A 21,606-nucleotide genomic window follows, 5' to 3' on the forward strand; every position below is an offset into this window, starting at 1 on the left:
AGCAGCAGATACCTACCATATGAGCCAGGTGTCTTATCCTCGTAAGTAAAATGAAGTTGCAGTTCCTCTTCTGACATCCGACTGATGAACACTTTCAGCAAGCAGCAGATAATAAATAATGCATTGTGAGCCTGCCAAATAAAGAGGTGACTGGAAAGGAAGCAGAAACAGGAATCAGTAACACAATTTGGAAAAGTGCATCAAAAGCAATGAAAGCAAAGATCACAAGATAACGGTTGGACTGGGTGATCTTTTAGGTCTTTTCCAACCTTGGTGATTCTATGATTCTATGATTCTATAAGATACATGACATTAACAGAAGAGTTCCTATGGCTGAAGCAAGGAAAAGCTGAAGTGCTCTAAAGCATTAACTGAGATTCTTTCTGAATGCAGGGAGGCTACGGCTTCATTACATTTCCTTGAGTAACAACAAGCGAGCACTAGGAAGCCCATACAACAGCACAACATCAAGCTGTGTTGATGCATTGATGGATTAAATAAGCAGAAGCCATCCAGGAAGGAGTAGCATTGCTCTCCAGATATAAGCAGAGCAGCTCTGGCAGCAACGAGGCATTAAAAAGAACATCTTATTTCTCTCTCTGATGGGAGTCAAGTATTTATCAAAGGTTACTGGGGAACAACTGCAGAAAGCTTCCTGGAAGAGCTGTATGATGCTACATTCATAACCTCTTGTTCTTTCCTGCTGCTGAACAACAGTTGCATAACACAGCCTGAAAGCAGTATCCATATATAGATGTTTCTGCTCAAACCAATCAAATCTGAAAATAATTTCTGAGGGCCTTCATAAATCAGGATTTAGCTAAAAAGTCAGATGACTTTCAAATATCTCAAAATCAATAACTTAAGATTAAATGTCTCCTTTGAAAAATAAACATTCTCTTATCTGAACCCTTACACCTATCATTAAGTTTCCTACCACGCAATAGTCGGCCCCCCACATAAAACCACCTCAAAGAGCTTGGGGTTCTCAACTTCCAGCCTGGAAACACAGCATGCTTACTGCCCATATGGGGTCCAGCCAGAGAAAATTAGGACAGCAAGCCCCCAGGAGTGCATAATTGGGAAGGCAGAAATTAACCTGAAGTCACATCATTTTCACCTACAAATGTGCTTACTTAGCAGGGAAGACAAATACTCTTTTGTTCAGATAATACATTCATCAGTTATGCTTCATACTCTCTGCTTGATAAAGCGTTAGACACTTTCCTAATTTCAAACAATGACTTAAGGGAAGTTTAACTTTGTTCAGTAACTATGTTAACTGGTAGAGCATAACTCCAAAGCCACCAAAAAATTGAAAGTTGAAGTGTGAAAAGGTGCACCCACCTTTTTTGCCAGTACTTACTTTTGACATTCTGCTGATATTTTTAATTCTTTGGTTCTAGAAAGAAAGACTTTAATCAATGACCCAAGGTTTCCTGTTCGAGGATTCTTCTCCACTAGATGAGGAATTGCAAAGACACAATTAAATAGCACTTGTAAGTTGGGACAATTTAGTTCAGACTGTATGTAGAATGAAAACAGACGTCAGTGCCTTAAATATTTCTGTAGAAAGCATGATACTTGTTTTCCTAAACAGTGATTACTCTGTTTTTAAGATTTTCCACAACATGCTTTACTACTCCATGATTGTTCTCTAAAATAATTTTTGTTCTGAATTAAAAATATTCCAGTGTGAAGCTTCTATGGCTCCCTTTGCAAGGCTTGCATAGAGCTTTCTACCAGGAAGCTGAGCAGGTTTCCACTGCTTGCAACCTCTTTGTAATATCACTGACCACATTCGTATTATTCCTTCCTTTCACCCCTGATTAATTCTCCCTCACAGATTATCTTTGAGGGCAGGAGGAAAAAGAGGTAGCAAGGACAGAGTTATTTGTTTTAAACCTTTCAATCATTTCATGTTTTACAAAAGGAAAGCTAGCTTTCTAAAGGCTTGGAATACATAAACACACTTGACACTATTCTAATCTTGCCAGTAGAACACATACAGTTACATATACAAAAGATGTGAATGTGTACATGTATGTTCCTAACGTTTTTGCTCAGCCAGATGGAAACAAGACGCCAGTTTCTCACCTAAAGATTTGCAGACTGAGATGGTTGCTTCTTCCAAAAGTTTTAAGTCAGCACTGTGGGGAGGGGAAAAAACGGTTCCATTAGCAATTCAAGTTCCATTACTTGAAGAGAAAATTCATTACAAAACAGTGAAACATTGCTACAGAGCACTTCATTTTAACAACACATTAGCTAGTTTACATAGCTACTGAGCAGTACAATATGCATTTGAAGTACAACAACTATAGAAACATGTGAACTACTAAATCTTATGAACTACTAAAATCTGTGCTAAATTACATGGACTACTAAGACAGGAAACTGATATTCAGAAATTAATTGTCAATGAGACATCACTGAACCATTTGTTACCAGTATTACCCCTGTGGCTTTGATGCTGCCGTGCTTGGTTTGACGCCACTGAAATTAGGCATTAGCTACACTGCAAGTTTGATGCTTTCAAAATGACAAACACCACTGAAATACACTGATGTGATCCAATATATAGCCCCTTGATTCTGTACTTCTTTGGATTTCCTAATCCAGTTTTGCACCCAGACGTTGCCCCACATTTTTGCATGTTCTCAGCTTGCAATTACAGTAACACACGGTATTCACATATCATCCACATGATCTCAATAAGAGAAGGCATTAAAAAGAGTAACTTAACGGGATAGGAAGACTTCTCTGTAAGTGCTCTAGCTGACTCTCCTCTCCTATTCACCCACAATTCAGAGACCATGACAGAACTCTATGGATTTGGTCAGGCCAATTTTCATGTTCCCAGAAAGACCTCAATAGCTTCCACAGGATCTCTGGATTAGATCTGTAGCTTATTTAGGCAGACATGATTTCCAAGAGTGGCCAAAGCTGAACAGCTCCTTGGAGAAAAGAGACAAAATTTTCCTCCATCCTACCTTAGGATGCCTGAGCATGTAAGAAATCACCTCCACAACACAGTCAAACACTAAAACTAAATATACTTTCAAGCAAAAACACTTACATACGTTCTAAGTAGCCTGTATTGAAATACACACAATTTTACTGAAACATAAAAAACAACCATTTCATTCTAAGGACAATCAATTACCAGAACAGCTTGCTTTCAGTTTGTGAAGGCTTAAAACCCAACAGGGCACAGCCCTGGGCACGCTGTTCTGGCTGACCTGCTTTCAGCAAGGCACAGGGTAAGGCAAGCCCTAAAGCTCCCTCCTGCCCTCAGCAGCTCTGTAACACTACTCCTCCTTCAGCTCTCCTCTTTCCCATCTTTCATTCCCAGCTATTATAGTAATGACCTAATGACTCATCTTCCTCAATTCTTGCCAAGACATCTTCTGTATCCAAATTTTTACATAATTACCTGTTAATGTTTCTTTTCATTAATTTGCAGCTGAAATCAATAATAGCCTGGACAATCTCAAAACCTGAGCGAGCCTACAGCACCCAGCATCATTCTCAATACCATTGGTTTTAAGCTGGAGTAGGACTTATGGGAGCAGACATACAGCTGGCATGTCATTAAATGTAAGAAAGGAAATATCTCCAAGCAGAAATATGTTCCAATATGAGAAACATTTATTGTAAATCATCAACCTGAAACAACAAAAAAAATTTTCAGCTCTCTTTACAAGCTTTTAATTACAGTGGTTTTCAGCAGAGAAGTATCTTTCCCTGTTGGAAAGGTGTAATACAGTAATACTGCAAAACTTAATACTGTCCTAATTAGATTACCAAAATTGCTGTTGCTTCCCAAGCATTAAGATTACATTTCCCAATGAGTAACCTGATTAATATAAAAACAGCTGAGACAGAAGACAAAAAGATAAGGATATTGGTAGGAACAGCAACTGATAGAATTATTTCAGAGGTTTTCAATAGGAGAGACCTCAACATAGAAACAAACATTTTGGTATGCCTGCAGCTACTCTGTGGATCAGAGTAACTTAGTGTGCAGTGAGCTGGCAGCATGCAGCTCTGCACCTACAGCTGAGCATCTTAAGACATTTTCACATTATGAAGATCGGCTTCATTAACATCAAATGCTGGCCTTTTTCCTCTTTAAAAAATTGCTTTCAAACATAAGTCTCAGAAACAGAAAACATACTTAGATCTGTGCTTTAAAACATTAAGATCAGTCTCAAAGGTGGTCTCCTGTTTCAATGCTAAAAGCATGCAGAGTAATTAAAAGCAAGTGGTACAAAACCAGAATGCCTTGTCAACAGCTTCCGACAACATTATTTGCTAGGCCCGGGTGAGACAAAGATATATCTATTTTAAGCATCTAAATCTGTCCATCTGGCTGCTGTCACCAGGATGTGCTCCTTCTGAGCAATTACAAGCATGGTGAGCATTACCCTGGACACCAACCCACCGGAGAGCTCTCAAATACTAAATAACCATAACCCAACTAAAACCATCCACCTCCCACCACCCGAAGAAGCTCCGTACTTCTAGAATACAAGCAGAGTGATTACTACAGTTGCTTCAGAATTTAAACCTAAGTGTATACTTTAATCCTAATTACAGTTCACTTTTTCTCCTAATTCTCAAGCTATTAATTCTTATAGGAGTTTTTTTTTCCCCCTTCCCTCAAGCACACAATACTCAAATTTCAACAAACTGTCAGAATCAATAACCAAACTAAGCAAGACCTTCAGAATTTCAGCAACACTTTCAATATCTGAGCCATTCTTTTTGGTACCAAAGCAAAAATGAGCTTTGACACCTAGAAAAACCAACCCACTCCTTCTCCTTCGCACAAGAACACAGATCTGAACTTTGCCATCCCGATTACTAGGCAACAACCGCCCAACTCAAGGAATAGGAACACCCAGTGAGAGCATACTGCAGCAGAACACCACCCCAACACATGCACAGAGGGAAAGAAGTTGTTCTGAAATCCAGTAGAACTAATGCTGCAACTGTTACACCTCCAAAGACTGATCGACAAAGGGAGACGTGGAGATGACATTCGCTTAACGAATAAGCATAGAACTGGAAGGCTAAAACTAAAACATCCCCCCTTTCTAATCCATACAGCAGCACTGGTAGCATTCAACTTTTTCATCAAGAACAGGAATGGACTGAAGCTCAAGCAAGCACTAACTCCCTCTGAAAACTCCACATCCAAAGAAAGGGATTGCTTTGTTAGATGCTCTTAAGATCACTGTTTGGGACAAAAACATCTGAAATGCATTTAAATCGATCCTCTTGAACACATTACACTTAACTGCAATGAAGTAACCACAGGAGGATCCCCTGGAATACGTGGAGGGAACAGCTTTTCAGAAAAGAAAGGCAACGACTTAGATCCAGATGAATGTGAGGTGCAAGATTACTTCCCTCACACTTGAACAAAAAGTTCCAGGCTTCACAGGAATGCCCTCTTCCTCTGCGATCTGTTGGCCAGCATTTTCAAAGTCCTTCATTAAAGCAAAAATTTGCTCTGTTAAGTTGAGGGAATACTCCCAGGCTTCAACAAAACTGTCATTAAAGGTGAAATTTGCTTCCTGACTTCACAGAATTCTTTAAAGAAAGTAGCTTCAACTAGCCATATTTTAAAGGCATCAAGACTCTTGTGAAACAAAGACGTGGTTTAGTGATGGGATTCTGCAGGTCAGGCTGATGGCTGGACCTGATGACCTTGAAGGTTTTTTCCATTCTAAATGATTCTGAGTCTGAAAACACAGCTTTTACATTGGCAGAAGTTACTGCTTTAAAACACCCCAGCACAGCAAGCAACAAGAACATTTTGCATACAGACTGTCACTACAAACCCATCCAAACACAGACTGCAGGTCATTACATCTTTTCTACCCTATTGAGGAAGATAAATCCCTCAAAATCTCTATTGTTCCCTAAATGCCACCTGAAGATTTGATGCACACTTTCAAGTCAACAGCAGAAGAGTGAAGGGTTGTAGAGCTTGAAAAGGGCAGAACCCATTTGGCAGTAGATGAGAGAGCAGCGCTTTTTTACTGTGTTCTCTGAGAAAGCAAGAATTCTGGTTGCAAGTGGACTGTAAACACAATGGGAAATATTGTGAGTTATGTCCTACTGTGCTTGGTTTTTTAGTTATATATGTGTATATCAAACAGCAGCAATTTATTTTGATTGTTCCACTGCCCCTTTGTCTTACAAAGTAAAGAACTGATTCACAGCTCGATTTGGAGCTTTTCATGTTTACTAACTAACAAATGCTAAAATCATGCAGCGCTACAACAAACCCAGGAAGTATTAGGTCCAATAAGAGGATTCATTTCCCTACTGCCTTCTCTGCTTTTATTTTTCCTCTTCCTCTTTCCCTACAGCCATACACAGAACAAACCAACTTCCAAAGAAGCATCCAGAGAACACGATCCTGTTCTACCTGGGGATTGTGTCAGTCTCATCTCTGCAAAAAGATGAGGAAATAAGGTCTTTTGCTCTACCTCCACGAAGACAACACAGCACTTGTGTGGCTCACAACAGCACTTGCAAACCGTCACCTACTATAAAAACACACCTTACAACAGCCTAGTGTAAAAAGTATTATTCACAAAGAGGAAAAAAAAACTTTAAATTCTGTCTCGGCAAGGGAAAACTGGTTCCTTCCCATAACTGCCAAAACCCAGCACCTCGCTGCTGTCAAACGTATGACCTCCACTCAAGCCTCATTAAAACAAACTTGATACTCCACAAGCTTTCCATCTCTAAAATGAACACTGACCTCTATTGTTCTGCTCCTGCAGGCAAGGTTATCTGATTTAGACAACGGCTGAGGATGCTGTGCAGCCAACATCATTTGACATCATTTGTCAAACCGTCCTCTCAGGTAGATGCAACTTAATGGGAAATATCAGCTTCCTTTCAATTACACTGCACGAAGGAGGCCTCTAAAAATAGATCCTTCCTGGCTCCCAGGCAAGAGCACCATCTGGTGTTCAGCTAATCAAGCCTCCAACCTGCTTTTGGATAAAGTTTTTGGGTTTGTTTGGCTTTTTTTTTTTTAATATGTCTTTTTTTATTTTATTTCTAAACAAGCCGACTCTGCACTGGATCTGAAAGCATGAAATAGGCACATCAAAAGCTCCAAGTTGAGCTGTGAGACAGTTCTTTACTTTGTAAGACAAAGGGGCAGTGGAACAATCAAAATAAATTGCTGCTGTTTGATATACACATATATAACTAAAAAACCAAGCACAGTAGGACATAACTCACAATATTTCCCATTGTGTTTACAGTCCACTTGCAACCAGAATTCTTGCTTTCTCAGAGAACACAGTAAAAAAGCGCTGCTCTCTCATCTACTGCCAAATGGGTTCTGCCCTTTTCAAGCTCTACAATCCTTCACTCTTCTCCTGTTAATTGTTGGCTATTCTCTCCATGCAGAAGCCAAAATTCTTCCTCTTCCTCAACCACTACAGAAACAGAGGTTTTCACCTTAACCATTTTCCCTCCAAAGTGTCTGAACTTCAGCTTACGGGCACAGTAATACAAGCCAGGTAGATTATCTGCCAGCTTTGAAATGTCAAAGTCATAGTCAAACAGCAGAATATGGGAGGCTATTAGACGATATGAAAATAAATGTGGCTCTTTGTCTTTCAAAAGCCATTGTGAGCAGCATTCAAGACACTGCACAGAAGTATGTCACCACGTGTGAGCCAAACCTCACCAGAAACTTTATTCAACCACTAATTTGTATTAAATTCTCACGAGCTCATGGTGTTCGTTACCTTGTGTCAGTTTTTCTCCTTCCAAAAAATATCTCATTAACACTTATTTTGACAGGAGCTCTGTGTGAACAAATCAAAGTTGAAGAATGGAAATAAAACTGGCATTAGAATCTTCAACAACTGCAGAAAAAGTGGCTAATTCAAGAAAAGCCACTTCAAAACAAACAAAATTCCAAAAAAATCAAACACATACACACATTCACATCCTCTTACAAACTCTATCGTTGATTTTTTTCTAGCAGCCAGAGGGCATTAATAGCAATTGCAACTACAAGGAAGAAAGGAACCCAAAAAGACAACACAGTGGTAAGAGATTTCAGAATCAGAAACAGAAGTCCAGTTTACAGGCAGGCATTTACTCCCCTGCTGTCTCAAACAGGAATAATGCAGAACAACTCGTTTGCTTTTAGACTTGTCACTTTTATGGCTATGTTGCCAAGGTTTAGTTACCCAACAAACTCCATCACTGTACCTGTTTGTGGGAGCGGTGAAGCTGAAGGACAGCAGCTGATTCCAGAAGGGGTCATTCTCAGAGATGGGCTCTGCTCCTGATAACTTCTTCAAGTACTCATTGTCTGGAAGCTCACTGATGCTGCTGCTATTTGCTCCCATCTTTGTTATCTGGCAAATCACGTTCTAAACTTTCATTTCTGTAAGGAAAAAAAGAAAAGAAACATTTAAAGTCCTTGGTACAAATGAGGAATATACAACCTCACGTGCCAGCCCATCCTTCCAGGATATCAGCTTTAATAATCATCTACATTTTGAGAATACATAACTGTGACTAATAAAAAAGCGGAAGTTTTCTCACCATCCCCACCATGAGGTAAAGCACTGCATTACAGGGTAAATAAAACACTCATGCCTGAGCTCGCTTAAGAAGTAAAAACGGGAGCAGTTCTATTAGAAGATGCAAGCTACCTCCTAGAAGAAACTCTTGATTTGTTTCAACAAAGGTACAGGACCTGTTTGAAGTATCACTTCAACTTGTTTGCCTCATCTTCACAGAGGCCTCTGCTTCCAGAAAAGACCGTCCTTGTGGCATAAAAATGAGGAAAACTCAGAACGATGATCGACGCAGCCACAATCTGCAATGTTAGCCTCCAACACAGCTGCAATCCCAGCATCCTGTATTTGAGACTTAGTGCAAATCCACAGTATTCAGAAATGTCAGAAACAGAACACTAGCATAGTCAAACAGCAGAATATGGGAGGCTGTTAGGAAATAAAGATGTGTTCTTTAGCAGGTGAAATCCTACAAAGATAAGGAAAAATGTTTAGGAAAAAACAAACTACACCAACAACCCGTGAACCTCTTAAGAGTCTATAAAGCTTTTTGTAAATGAGACCTATCTGCATCCTCTGCAGAAGCAATTTTGTCACTGTGACCAAGCGCAGAAAGTGAAATATGAAGTGAAATCTGCAGAGAAGCACTGAAGGACTGTAAGATGTAATTAGTTAACGAAGGTTTCCAAACTTAGGCTGAGAGCTTACTCAGAACAGGATGAATGCATCTTACCTGAATACAAACTTCGCCACTTAAAAAGAAAAAAAACCCACACAAGTCCCAGCACGCATTAATTCTGAGATCAAGTCAGTGAATACTAAAGCTGGAGGATCAAATGGCAAAGAAACAAATGTGAATAATATATGATGCTGGATCATCATTTGTATGTAGAAGAACTGAGGCTCAGGAACTGGGGTTCGAGTTGTACATGGACATCTTAGCCCTGCTGCCCCTGGACCACAAACATCCAGCTCCTACAGAAACCAACAACCTGGGATCAACTAAGATAGATGATCAGAGGGCTGGAGCAGCTCCCCTATGAAGAACGGTTGAGGGATTTGGGTTTGTTCAGCCTGGAGAAGTCTCCAGGAAGAGCTCACTGTAGCCTTCCAGTATTGAAGGGAACGTATAAACAGGAGGGGGATTGACTTTTAGGTGGCCTGATAGTGACAATATAAGGGGGAACAGCTTTAAAGGACATTTGGGTGAGATGTTAGGTTGACATTTTTTACTCAGAGGGTGCTGAGTGCTGGCACAGGCTGCCCAGAGAGGTTGTGGACGCCCCACCTCTGGAGGCTTCAAGTCCAGACTGCATGGGGCCCTGGGCAGCCTGAGCTGATGGTTGGCAACCAGCCCATAGGCAGGTGCTAGAACCAGGCCATCTTTAAGATCCCATCCACCCCATGCTGTGCTACGATTCTAAGGAAGCTCTTGGCTCTGGCATAACCACTCAAATAACGGTGATTTGCTGCCTACTGTACCTTGTGAGCTCTCCCTCGTCCCCAGAGCCCAGCTGACCTCTTCCAAACAGAAGCAAGGCTGGACACTGGAAAAGAGGATTTTTAGAATTTATCTCATCCTCTTTTACCACAGATTTTCCCCAAACTTGATTTTGTTAACAGGCACTTTTGTACAGAAAGGCTGCTCTGCAGGACCTCAGTTCCAAGATACAAGGCTAAGCAGACTCCTATCACATCACAGTAGGAAAGCCAAAAGGAACACACACACGACAGCCCTTTCACCTTAGAGAAGTCAGTCCCAAACACACCAATAGGTTGCTTAGCAAATCTACATTCTTCCCCTCCGAATACTCTAAACAAATTCATGGGTCATTAAAAAAAAAATCTAATTGCTTTTTAAGGCAGAGCACTCTAATCATTAGCTTAAAAAAAAAAACCTTAGATATTTATTAGCAAGTCTTTTAGTTTAATGCAATAGTATCACCATACCAAGACTCTTTTCTCCTCATGAAGCTGTGAACATCCCCAAAGACTCATAACTCACACTGTAAGGCTGTGCTCTATTACATGCAACATCTGTTTGGCCACAGAACGCAGCCCCAACATGCAGGAGCAGTTGCTTCAGACCAAGCACAAGGAAGTGCCTTGCACATCAGGACCTATTTCAGCCTCAGATAGATGAGGGGAAGCACAGATCTTAAATTCACTGTCCCTTCTAAAAGACTTTGATATTAATTATTAACCATGTTTACAAGAATCTCATTTTTCCTCTTCAGTTTAAAAGCAATTCAGCAGTACGTACAGCATCTGGTCATGACTCTGCATACCAAATCTTCCTGGTAAGAGCAGTACACATGCTAGAATTGGAGGTGAAATGGACTTGCAGGACAGCCATCCAATAACCTCAGGCTTCTTAGGCTGTTAATGTCCTATCATTAGTGATAGGACCAGAGGGAATGGTTTGAAGCTACGGCAGGGGAGATTCAGGCTGGACATGAGGAAGTATTACTTTTCAGAAAGGGTGGTCAGGCACTGCAATGGATGCCCAGGGAGGTGGTGGAGTCACCGACCCTGGGGGTGTTCAAGGAAAGGCTGGATGTTGTGTTGAGGGACATGGTTTAGTGGGAGCTGTTGGTAATAGGTGAACGGTTGGACTGGATGATCTTTTAGGTCTTTTCCAACCTCGGTGATTCTATGATTCTATGACTCATGTGCTCCACAGCTTCTGCTGTTTTATTAAACCGCTTTGGCCAACCTTCAGCCAGAGTTCTGCAGTGTTCCCAGCCTCTCCTTTCACATACACAAACACGACAACAGCTTGCAAGCTTAACTCCGGGTAACCTGTACTGTAGAACTCCCAGCAGGCTTGTCACACCCTCTAAGCCTTCTGTTTAAATAATGTTACTGCAGTAGTTACAGTTCCACTAAGACTCCTACTGGTCTCCCAGTGAGGGCATCCCACTAATCCACCTAGCAAAGCCAGCTTTGAGCAAAGCAGTTCCCCTTTCCACAACTAACCCTCACATGCTTGTCAGGCTGAACCTGCAGGCAGCCTGAAAATACACCTATACACACATAGAGACACAAATATCAACATACACACATCCAAATGAGACATTCAAATGTCTCATATAATCCTAGAATAAAACGTCCTAGAAGCAGAAGACATTACCAGAAGGTATCATTTAGCTCCAAAATTTGAAGCCTGCTACCTACACAGTACATTTAATTCTCTGATAGTCATTCATATTCCAGCAGTATTTGCAGTCCAATACTTTGTGGACTGAGTATCATACACAACACTCATCTGCAAAACTGAAGAGCAGAGATGGCACCCGCAAGTAACAAAGTCTGAACAGACATCAGTTACACCTCAGAGATGATCTCCAACTGAAGGAAGGCATCAGGTTCAACCTTCAAAATCTGCAGACTCATCCTCACTGGGGATTTCCTAATCTCCAGGACAATCCCACTTCTCAGTGAGCAGCCTGACAGCTGATAGCAATGGACACTGAAAGCCTGAAGCAGAAGCACAGCCCTCGAGTTTGTGCCCGGGAATGTTTGTTAGATGTGTTTCATCCAACTCTAGAAGAAGTAGAAAGTTCCAGTAAGCTTGAAGCCCCACTTTTTTGGTTGCCTTCAAGAATCCCAGCTTTCTGCTCTCAGCAATACACTTCTGCTCCTCCAGGCACACTGCAAGGGAGACCATCAAAGGCAGGAGGTCACACCAGTCCCAGCTGAGCTGGGCAGGCGCACACACACACTGCTCGCATCCTCACCCACCTGCACTCCTCCTCACTGAGCCCATTCCGAACTGCAGCACACATCAAGGACTGCAAAGCCTTCGTGGAGTCAGAAATGTTATTTCTGTTCATCAGTACACAACCACGCGGAACTTTGGGATGAGAAATGTTCCAAGCAAAAAGATCTGACTAAGAAATGATGTCACCTGCTTCTTCCACTGCCTGCTGCCAGATGTACTACAAGGGTCCCCATGTCACAATGTGCCAGGCAGCTGCTGCCAGGGGGAATCTTGTTTGTTAACACATATCCAAAGCTTCAAATGCACTGACAAAGGACTGACAGATCTCAAATTGATGCCGATGCTGCAGAACCAGAAAATGTGAATTCCAAAACATAAACTGAAGTTTCTCTTAACAGTACAACCTACTGTTTTCTGCTCACTTCCAGGGAAAGGAAAACCCAGCAAGCAGAAAGTAATCTGACAATTCAATTTACTGCTTAGTTCTCCAAAGTATTCATTATCTGAAAGCAAGAGACAGCAAAGTGACAAAGCTCCCTTCACACAGATGTTTCTGCCCCTGCCTGATGTGTTATGCACTCATCATACTGCACAGCTCAGGGAACTGTTCGGGGGAAGAATCCCTGCTAAATGAGATTACTGATGCTCAAACACTCTGCAGTGAGAACTTATGCCCCTAAGGGCAGCTGCAAAAAAAAAAAAAAAAAAAATCTTTACAACTCTTAGAATTTAAGATATTTTTCTATTTTTAATCAGAAGAAGCATGAAAAAATGTTCTTATTTCAAAGCATGTTAAAAAATAATTTAAAAGCAAAAAAAAAAAAAAAAAAAAAAAGAGCAGAGATGCATCAGCCATACCTCAATGTCTGCCAATGAAAAACGCCATCAGACCACTGCTATCAGTGCTTCCCCTACCTGAGTTCCCCAAGGAACTGCTTCTGCTCATGTTCTTTCCCACAGTACTGACTCGTGGTTGCCTCCACAGCTTTCCTACACCTACGTGGGAGTGTTCCTTTTCCTAATTCCAGGCAGAGCTGCCCAGATACCAGTCACTCTCCATTTCTTCTCCACCCACTCCTTTTCAGACTCCAAAACATCCTCAATTCTGATCTCAAAGAATTTAAGATTACTCATCTGAGCTGTCTGCTGTTTTCTCCTGCAGACAAACAAACCATCCCTTTTGTTCCTCCTGTTCTGCAACCTGTCCTAGTGTCCATGCTGTTCTGCAGCATCAGCCTGAAGCAGGCAGCACTGCTGTGATGTGATGTGGTCCCTACAGGTCGCACTGAAGCTGCACAGGTCCTGCACAGCAGCAGAAGCAATGCATCCTGGCAGATTTGCTGCCAGCAAGATACACCCTTACAAGTGAGCAGGTGAAAACTGAGGACAACACTTCTGCTCCAGTTCATCTTCCACGTGTGTTCTGTGTGGGAGTCAATCTCCATATTCCAAGGAGCATAAGCTGCTGCTCCTTCCCATCCCACCTCCAGGACAGCCCTTCTGCTCACAGCCAGACAAGAAATCCCAGGAAACCTTGCTTAGGTAGAATATTTCAGAAATATTTCAGAATATTAAAAGAAACTGAATGTTTCTTTTAACACAACATTCTGGGAAAGAACTGAAAAGGAGAAAAAAAAAAAAAGAAGAAGAAGGAAAACGTACCTTCTGTAAGTGACACGGAGATGCACGGCTTATGTCATTTCTCAGTGCCATCTCAAGAACCTACAGCCCTGTATTTATAACACAGAAGCACCAGCCAGCAGGACCTGTAGCTCTTGAACAAAAAATGACGCTGAGTGACATAAGTATCCATTAGTAATCAGTATTCGGGGGGAAAAAGACAGAAGAAAACACAGGATATAAAGAAACGCTCACAAAGTTACATTATGGCACTGGGCAGCAAGAAGCAAATACATGTTTGGACACAGGATGCACATTCTAAGGCAGCATGCCTTTCCACTCCTTCTTTCAAGACCCAAAGTCAAAACTACCCTATTTCCAAGCACTAGCCCTTGTATTAGCACTCACTAATTCACATTAATATTATTTGCCCCTGCTCTCCTCAGTCACCGTGTGTCACAGGAGGCAAACAGCAGGCAGGAACTTAGAAGGAGCTCTGCTGACAGGACACGGGCCTGACAAACACCTTTTGTTAAGGAGGTGATGAAACGTCAGGGCTTTCCTCCACCCTGTAAAGGTAAATAAGCGTTGACAGGATCTCCAGCAGCCAGAAATAAGCTTTATTACAAGAGAAAACAGCAGGCTACAGCTTTCTGAAGCACAGTTAAACAGCCTTAGGCTGCCATGATGTCTCTCCCAGTTCATCTACCTTTCATGTTTCATATAGGGTGAGTGCAAATGAAGCCACTTGGCAAGAAGTGCAATTACTATCAGGTACAGTAGGCTTCCCACTGCAGAGAACACACCTGGAAGAAACACCCATCCTCACTGACGATGGTTCTTCAGCCACCAAACAGCACTTCTTGCTTTTAATACATCCTTTGCGCAAAAAGACATGTGACTTCATAACCCTGCAAGCCCAACTGTCAGTCATTGGCACACTACGAACAGCCTGGATCTTCCTTTTCATCTGATAAAACATCACTGGAAGCATCAAAGCCACCTACCTTCCATATTCACTTACGTTACATACTTTCCTAGTGAATTTAACTCAGACTGCCAAGTGCTGGGAAGAGCAGCAAGGAGCTGACAGCCGCTCCAGCTGTGTGCTGTGTGGATTCCAGCCCACGGAGAGCTCAAAGTAACACCTTCCTCAGCTCTTTGCAATGCAAGCAGCAATGACAATTTTTAATTTAAAATCAAAGGAGCAATTTCACTGCTTTTTTACACAGAAGTTAGTAAAATTAGGAATTACACTACACAGTGGCTTTCAACATTAGACTGAATGGCCCAGGAGACTGTTTGCACCTCTCAGCATTCAAGAACTGCCCAACACAAGGGAGAGTAGTCCTGTATTTCTATAGATCACAGAACGGTTTGAGTAGGAAGGGACCCCTAAAGGCCATCAGGTCGCACTCCCTGCAGTGCACAGGGACACCCACAGCTCCAGCAGTGCTGAGCCCACCCGGCCTGACCTCAGCTGTCTGCAGGGATGGGGCAACACCAACCTTTCTGTGCAGCCTGTGCCAGGGCCTCTGGGTAAAGAATTTCTTCTTTCTATCCCATCTAAATTCCCCTTCTTTCAGTTTGAAACCATTTCCCCTCGTCCTATCACCACAGACCCTGATGAATAGTCTGCGCCCTTCTTTCCCGTTCTTCTTCTTTCCTTCCCCTTTCAATACTGATAGGCCTATCTCAGGTCTCTGCAGAGTCTCCTCCAGGCTGAACACAGACCTGTCCTCACAGGGAAGTTCTCTCCATTTGTCCTCACAGGGAAGGTGTCATACCTGCAGCACAGCACCTTACCCCTCAGCACACGCAATAAAAGTCGAAGACAAGAACCAGTATCAGAGAAAGTATGCTTCACAACCTTAGAATATTTACCACTCTTTCTGGATATCACCCTCCAGAAGAGACCAATACGTGGGAAATAACCAGGAAGTGGAGAAAACACTGCATAGGGTGAACTGCTCTCGCATCTCTGAACGCAGGAAGGAGAACCCTCAGCTTCCTCACGGGACCCACAGCACCGTGAAGGTTGGAAAAGATCTCCAAACCCCTCCACCACGCCCCCCGCAGCCACATCCCCGTGGTTTTTCAGCACCACCTCGGACGGTGACTTCGCCACCTCCGCGTTCCACCGCTCTTCGGAGAAGAAATTTCTCCCCGATATCCAAACCCGCCCATTCCCTGGTGCGGGCACAGCCGCGCGGCCTGACGCTCCGCCAACAGCGTGCCCCGGAGGCTTTGACGCCGAGGGAGCCTCAGCCGAGCGCCGGGCTCCGCCTCCCGTTAGGGCCCGGGAGCGCTGAGGCCGCGCTTACCGTGCGAGGACCCGCCGCTCCAATGGCTGCAACGGACACGCACTCAGCGCGCGCCGCGGGGGCGCCACCCGCCGCCCCCCTCCTCACGCAGGCGCACACGCGCCGCTTGCCCCCCGCCTGCGGCCTTTCCACGTCGCCGGCGCTGCGGCGCTGCGCATGCGCGAGGGTGGCGGCCGCGCGGCACGCCGGGAAATGCAGTCCGCCGGGCGGGAGGATCGCGATGCACGCCGGGAAGTGTAGTCCTCCTGCTACTAACTAAATCTGATTTTATGTATATCGCACCAACCGCAAGAGGGCTGCTTAGTTTTTGATGCCTATTTGATACCTGTGGTATTCGACACCTATAAAAAACCCTGTTTTTTGTTCTTAAACGCAGCTCTGTGCAGTTCTTTGCACTGCAGCACAAGACCTCCTGCACCCCTGCCCACGTTCAGGCAGCTTCTTCCTTCCACCTGCTTTTTTTAAGTCGTTTTTTGCTCTTCTTGTTGTTTAATCACAATGCAACAGGATCATGAACCCAATCTTGAAAAAGAATAGAAACAGATTCGCAAAACAAGTCTCTGCCAGGGCTTTCAGTGCCTATTTTGCTTTCTGCAGTTTTTTTTGGTTGGCCCTTTCAGTAGATGCTTACACACCTAGAAACGGGGCTAGAAGCCCCACTCTGTTTCATGTTTCATCTCAAAGTATCATTGCAGTAGGAAGAACAAAACAAAACAAAACTGCACGAACAAACGAGCTCCTTCCTGCAAAATGCGAGGAGTCCAAGCACAGCTCTGGCACTTTTTCTTGTGCTCACAGCTGCTAGAAGTGAATGCATTACACAGCACGCCTATGAGAGGTTACAGGAATGCATTATCTTTTATTGCATGAATTGTGCCATAGAATAACAAAACCAGGTTTTCTATCACAAAAGGTATTGCAGGGAGAAAGATGTGCCTGTGAACGATATAAGGGCTTACCCTCCAAGGGTAGTGTGAAGGCTTATTAAGTAATATAAAATTCACCTTCTAATAGACTGGCTCGTTAAGGGAGATTAAGCAGCATTATGTCTTACATTTTAAATTCTATGTTTAAGAGGAATTCTCTATGCTTGAACTTATTACGAAGATAACAGAACAACACTGGTCCAGTATCCAGCTTGAGCACTGCAGGCTGATTCACACATGCCCTGCCAAAATCTGAGCAGCGGTAGGAAGCAACACACTGCTGCAGCCGACAGCATGGAGTGAAAACTTCTCTGGCAGAAGAAATCACAGCCCAAGAATGAGCCAGGAGCTCAGTGACAGTTCAAGGGGAGCAGGATGCCCCTCAGCACTACAGTGCACTGCCCTTCCACGTGCAATAATTCTTGAAGGAACAAACGCATTAATCAGCTTTTCTTGCTATCATAACACACTCAAGTACCATCTACAAAACATCTCTCTATAAAAATGTACAACTGTAAGACTTCTGAGAAAATGATAAGCAGCAATCCCACTTGCTGGAATGGCTAGTTTGGAGTTTTTTGTTTCGTTTCGTTCTGTTTTAGTCTTTTAGATAGTCTTCTGGTTTGGCAGTGAGCACAAAGCAGAAACTGCAGCTTCTATACCTATTAAGCACAAAGGCATCATTTTGGGATGCATTTCAGAACCAGAACACGTCTTCCCAGGAGGAGGCAGAGCTGGACATGCTGAGAACACTCTCTTTATCCTGCAGTCAGTAGTTCTATGGCCACCCTCAGTCTGCTGACTGTCCACAGGTTTTCAAAAATTTCATTGCTGCTCTAGATGTTTATTTTAAAGAAGACTAAAAACAACTGTATGAAGCAACTAATTGTTAAATAAAGTCCTGCTTTATTACAATTCAAATTACACAAGCACGCTGAAAGAGATTTTTATCTTTTTTTTTCTGAAAGATAAGACATGTATCAGTTGAAACCACTGCAACAGAATATAAAGCAGCAATTCCCTTGCATCATGTCTTTGTCGATCCTTCTCAGGAAAGAAAGGTAGAAAGTTAAAGAAAAGATGACTGAAAATATCAAATCAAGTCCTCCTATTTCTAGTAAGCTAAGTAAATTTTGCACACAGCATTACTCCTTTAGCTCATCCACAAATCTCACAAGGCAGGCTCTGCTCTTCATAATTTTGACCATAATATTTATATTGCCACAATGAAATCAGTAGTTCTTTAACTATGCCAAGGTTACAGTTTTCAAGTCGAAGCCTGAAGTACTGCACTCACAGCGAGCAAAACTAAGCAGCAACACATTTAGCTAGACTTATCCACAAACTATTTAATCTAATCTCCAATCATGTCAAATAGATTATAGATTATAGATGCAAAGTGGCTCTGGCGAGGAAAACAAAGAATAACTTAATACAGCTTTCAAACATTTCATATAAGAAATCTGCTAGCTGCCATTGTAGTGGCAAAAGAGATCCTCTCCTGTAAGTGGTAAGGGGTTTTATTCAGCTGTAATGTGCAAAGAACAAAGTCTCAGTGTGAGAAATAGCAATCACCAGTTCATGTTGGACACAAGGGGAATGAAATCCGTAGGAATGAATTCCTCTAATCTGCTTTCTTGTCAGACACTTCTGTTGATCCCTTTGCAGCAATTCCGTTTGCAACCCCATTGCTTTCAAACTGCAAATAAAAGACAACACCTTTAAAATGAGATGTATAAAACCATCTTTATACCCAGGACAGTAATATTTGGTGATGAAAACTACTCTTGTAAGCACAACCAGTGAAGACTCATGCAGAATCTGCCATGATGGAATTTCTTTAGATTTACACATGACTGTTTAGGGTGGAGGATGAGGGCAAAGCTCTCAAAAGCTCTGTTTTTTGCTATAAGAGATACATAAACGCAGAGTTTCAACATTTTACCCCATTATGAGTGGCAGAGCTAGCAGAATAGTTACTTTTTATAGTCTGTTTCATGCATCAGGTACAACTGATTAATCACTTCCCTTCCTGCTTTTCCAAAAGAACAGCCTGAATCCCGTCTTCAAGCTCTTTCAGAACACAGGGGCAATTCCTGTCCTCCCAAAACCTCCCAGAAGCTGTCTGGAAGAAACTGCTATTTCTGACCAGCTCAGTACTGACAGCTCCCTTTCAAAAGTAAATATTCAAAAAAGCTTCTCTGAAAACACGCAGCTTCTGTGGTGCCCACAACTGCCCTACCTAGAGATTCCATCATTAGCTAAGCACATCATCTTACCTTGTAAGCTCCAGATTCATCCCCCTTATCTCTCTGTGAGGCTGAAGGTGGATTTCCAGCACTGCCTCCTTGGCCTTGCTTGGTGGCTGTTTCTTGCACAGCTCTCTTGGACCACACACGCTTAATGAAAGGAGCAATAACAGGATAGATGTAGGGCTCAAGGAATTTCTTGTAGACCCAGAGAAGAACCGGAATGACAATACAAGGGATGCACACCATGGCTTCCTCTCCTTCTGTGACAAAGCTGAAAAGCAAGAACGTTTACAGTTTTTGTATGCCTCAAGTTAAGAAAACACAAAGTCTTAAGAAAGGGCTGCAATTAATGTTTAAAGAAAAAAGATCTCTTAAAACCAGATTTTTAAAGTTCTAAAATGTTATTCCCTAAGCTGAGAGCAGCTGTACATTCCAATGCTATAAAATCCTTACAGACAAAATGGGCAACACTCTTGACACTTTGGTAGTAATCTTCGTTTGTTAATTCATCATCCCCACAGCTCAAAGTCAGAAAAAATGCACTCAGAAAATCAAACGAACAAACAAACAAAAAAAAAAACAGGATCTGAGAAGAATATGTGCTACTTTCTTCCACCTGCACTGGACAGGAACTCACTTGATCTGCACCAATTCAATACAATTTGCCAAACTACTAGAAAATTAAGAATCCCCTGCCTCCCAAAACCTGTGATTTTGGGAGCTACTTTCAAAAACAGCAGCCCAAAGTCTGCAATGAATAAAGCAGAAAAGCAAAAACCAGAGTGCAAGGGCAGAAAGTGCAATTGGGAGAGGAACCAGTGAAGTAGAATGAGAAATGTCCCTTTCCATGGTGGTAAGGTACCACTTACGCTACGCTCAGCTGCACAGTACAACTCTAACCTTCACATTTCTCCTTCTTGGATGCTGACACCTGGATTCCCACATTAAAACACACAACAAAAGCTTTCCACAGTCCTTCCACGAAGCTGCATACCCTATCCTGGGACATCCAGTACTCTTTTCAAGTTATCCCAATGTATCCCCAAGCAGGCCGTGTGAAATAGCAAATCAGCTTCCAGGTGATAGCTTCCAATGACAGTTCTGCCCTTTTCCAGTGTAAGTACAGGAGCTGACTGCCTCTGAAGCCAGATGGGAATCTTACACTGCAAAAATATGCATGAGGCAACCCACCAAAGCCATCTGAATAGACTTATGCACTCAGTGCCTGAATTCCTAGATATCAAATCTTCTGTGAAACCATGAGGAATTATCCACCTGCTGAAGAATGACGGAAACAACAGGCTGCCTTTCCGAGGCCACTCTGAGCAGTCACTGTGCAGACAAATGATAGCACTGTCAGATGCAGAAGCAAGCCACGGAAACTAAAACAACAGCCCTAAAATATTCAAACATTGTTTCAAAGTTTATTCTGTGCTTTCACGATGCCTTGTTGCCTGGCTGGCAGGCAATTGAGGGTGAAATTGTAATAGCAAGCTTACTATTCTGTCAAATATCCTTTTGTTTGTCTCTCAGCTGCCCACATGCGAGTGAGCAGAAAGAACAACCATGACGTGGCACATTTAAACGCATTTGGTCTTTGTTTCCCACTTTTAATTCCATTATTATTGAACTTTTCTCATGGAAACAAAGCAAAACAAACAAAAAATAAAGATATGCAAACAAAATTAGTTTATCTCCAAAAAAAGGACAAGCTGGTCCTGCGCTGTGTTACTACCGGCCCTCAGGCCTAGAATCTGCCCGGTTCCGTTAAATCGCCGAGCCGCCGCCGGCTGCATTTTCCCTCAAAGCACGAGCACAACAGCCGGAGAGCCCCAGAACGAGCGAAGCGCGGCTCCAGCAGCATTAAAACAAACAGCTCCCACCTCCTGCACGTATTTCACCCGGCTGGAGGAACGAGGGGCCTGCAAAACAGCAGCCGCAGGGACCTCCGCCCGAGCCGGGACACGCCGCTTACCTCAGCCACCCTGCTGCAGCCGCACCGGAAGTAGTCCGCCCTCCTGCTTCCGGCGGATAAGCGTGATGGCTCCACCCAATCAGAGGCGGAGAGCCTCGTGGCCCCAACCCACGGAAGTGACGTACACTGCTAGCGTCAACAGGGGCGGGACTTCCTGCTTGGGAGGCCTAGAACGCTCCCCACCGCCAGCTCGGCGCTTGGTGCCGCCA

The 21,606-nt window shown here is 43.0% G+C and overlaps 2 protein-coding genes across 7 annotated transcripts in view; both read right to left on the reverse strand.

Annotated features, from left to right (window-relative positions):
* DYM (dymeclin) overlaps nucleotides 1-16,385 on the reverse strand; it is a 150,073-nt gene extending 133,688 nt beyond the window's left edge. For 2 of the 5 annotated variants that reach the window (XM_052670060.1, XM_052670065.1), the window contains exons 1-5: nucleotides 16,245-16,385; nucleotides 8,263-8,440; nucleotides 2,098-2,150; nucleotides 1,367-1,460; nucleotides 17-150 (exon numbers count right to left, since the gene is read on the reverse strand). In XM_052670060.1, coding sequence (XP_052526020.1) covers nucleotides 17-150; nucleotides 1,367-1,460; nucleotides 2,098-2,150; nucleotides 8,263-8,402 — 421 coding nt within the window. In that variant the 5' untranslated portion in view covers nucleotides 8,403-8,440; nucleotides 16,245-16,385. Of the gene's footprint in view, nucleotides 1-16; nucleotides 151-1,366; nucleotides 1,461-2,097; nucleotides 2,151-8,262; nucleotides 8,441-10,058; nucleotides 10,124-13,962; nucleotides 14,075-16,244 lie in introns of all 5 variants that reach the window. The other 3 variants (XM_052670062.1, XM_052670061.1, XM_052670063.1) reach the window with 3 other exon arrangements.
* Nucleotides 16,386-18,056: 1,671 nt separating this feature from the next.
* On the reverse strand, nucleotides 18,057-21,512 carry CUNH18orf32 (chromosome unknown C18orf32 homolog). 2 transcript variants are annotated; one of them, XM_052670107.1, is made up of 3 exons: nucleotides 21,398-21,512; nucleotides 19,450-19,693; nucleotides 18,057-18,869 (listed from the first exon to the last, which is right to left on the reverse strand). In XM_052670107.1, exons 2-3 carry the CDS (start codon nucleotides 19,666-19,668, stop codon nucleotides 18,795-18,797), a joined length of 294 nt encoding a protein of 97 aa, XP_052526067.1. In that variant the 5' UTR covers nucleotides 19,669-19,693; nucleotides 21,398-21,512; the 3' UTR covers nucleotides 18,057-18,794. The 2 variants fall into 2 exon arrangements, with proteins under 2 accessions (XP_052526067.1, XP_052526068.1); XM_052670108.1 differs by lacking the exon at nucleotides 21,398-21,512 and adding an exon at nucleotides 21,306-21,391.
* Between the last annotated feature and the right edge of the window lie 94 nt (nucleotides 21,513-21,606).

Source organism: Tympanuchus pallidicinctus, unplaced genomic scaffold (genome assembly GCF_026119805.1).
Source record: "Tympanuchus pallidicinctus isolate F22 unplaced genomic scaffold, pur_lepc_1.0 scaffold9, whole genome shotgun sequence".
Taxonomy (NCBI): domain Eukaryota; kingdom Metazoa; phylum Chordata; class Aves; order Galliformes; family Phasianidae; genus Tympanuchus; species Tympanuchus pallidicinctus.

Excerpts from the sequence above, each read along its gene's own strand:
- CUNH18orf32 (XM_052670107.1), bottom strand. The coding sequence starts at position 19,668 with ATGGTGTGCATCCCTTGTATTGTCATTCCGGTTCTTCTCTGGGTCTAC. Across the intron at positions 18,870-19,449 it reads ATGAATCTGGAGCTTACAAG|TTTGAAAGCAATGGGGTTGC; the intron begins GTAAGATGATGT and ends TTTTATTTGCAG.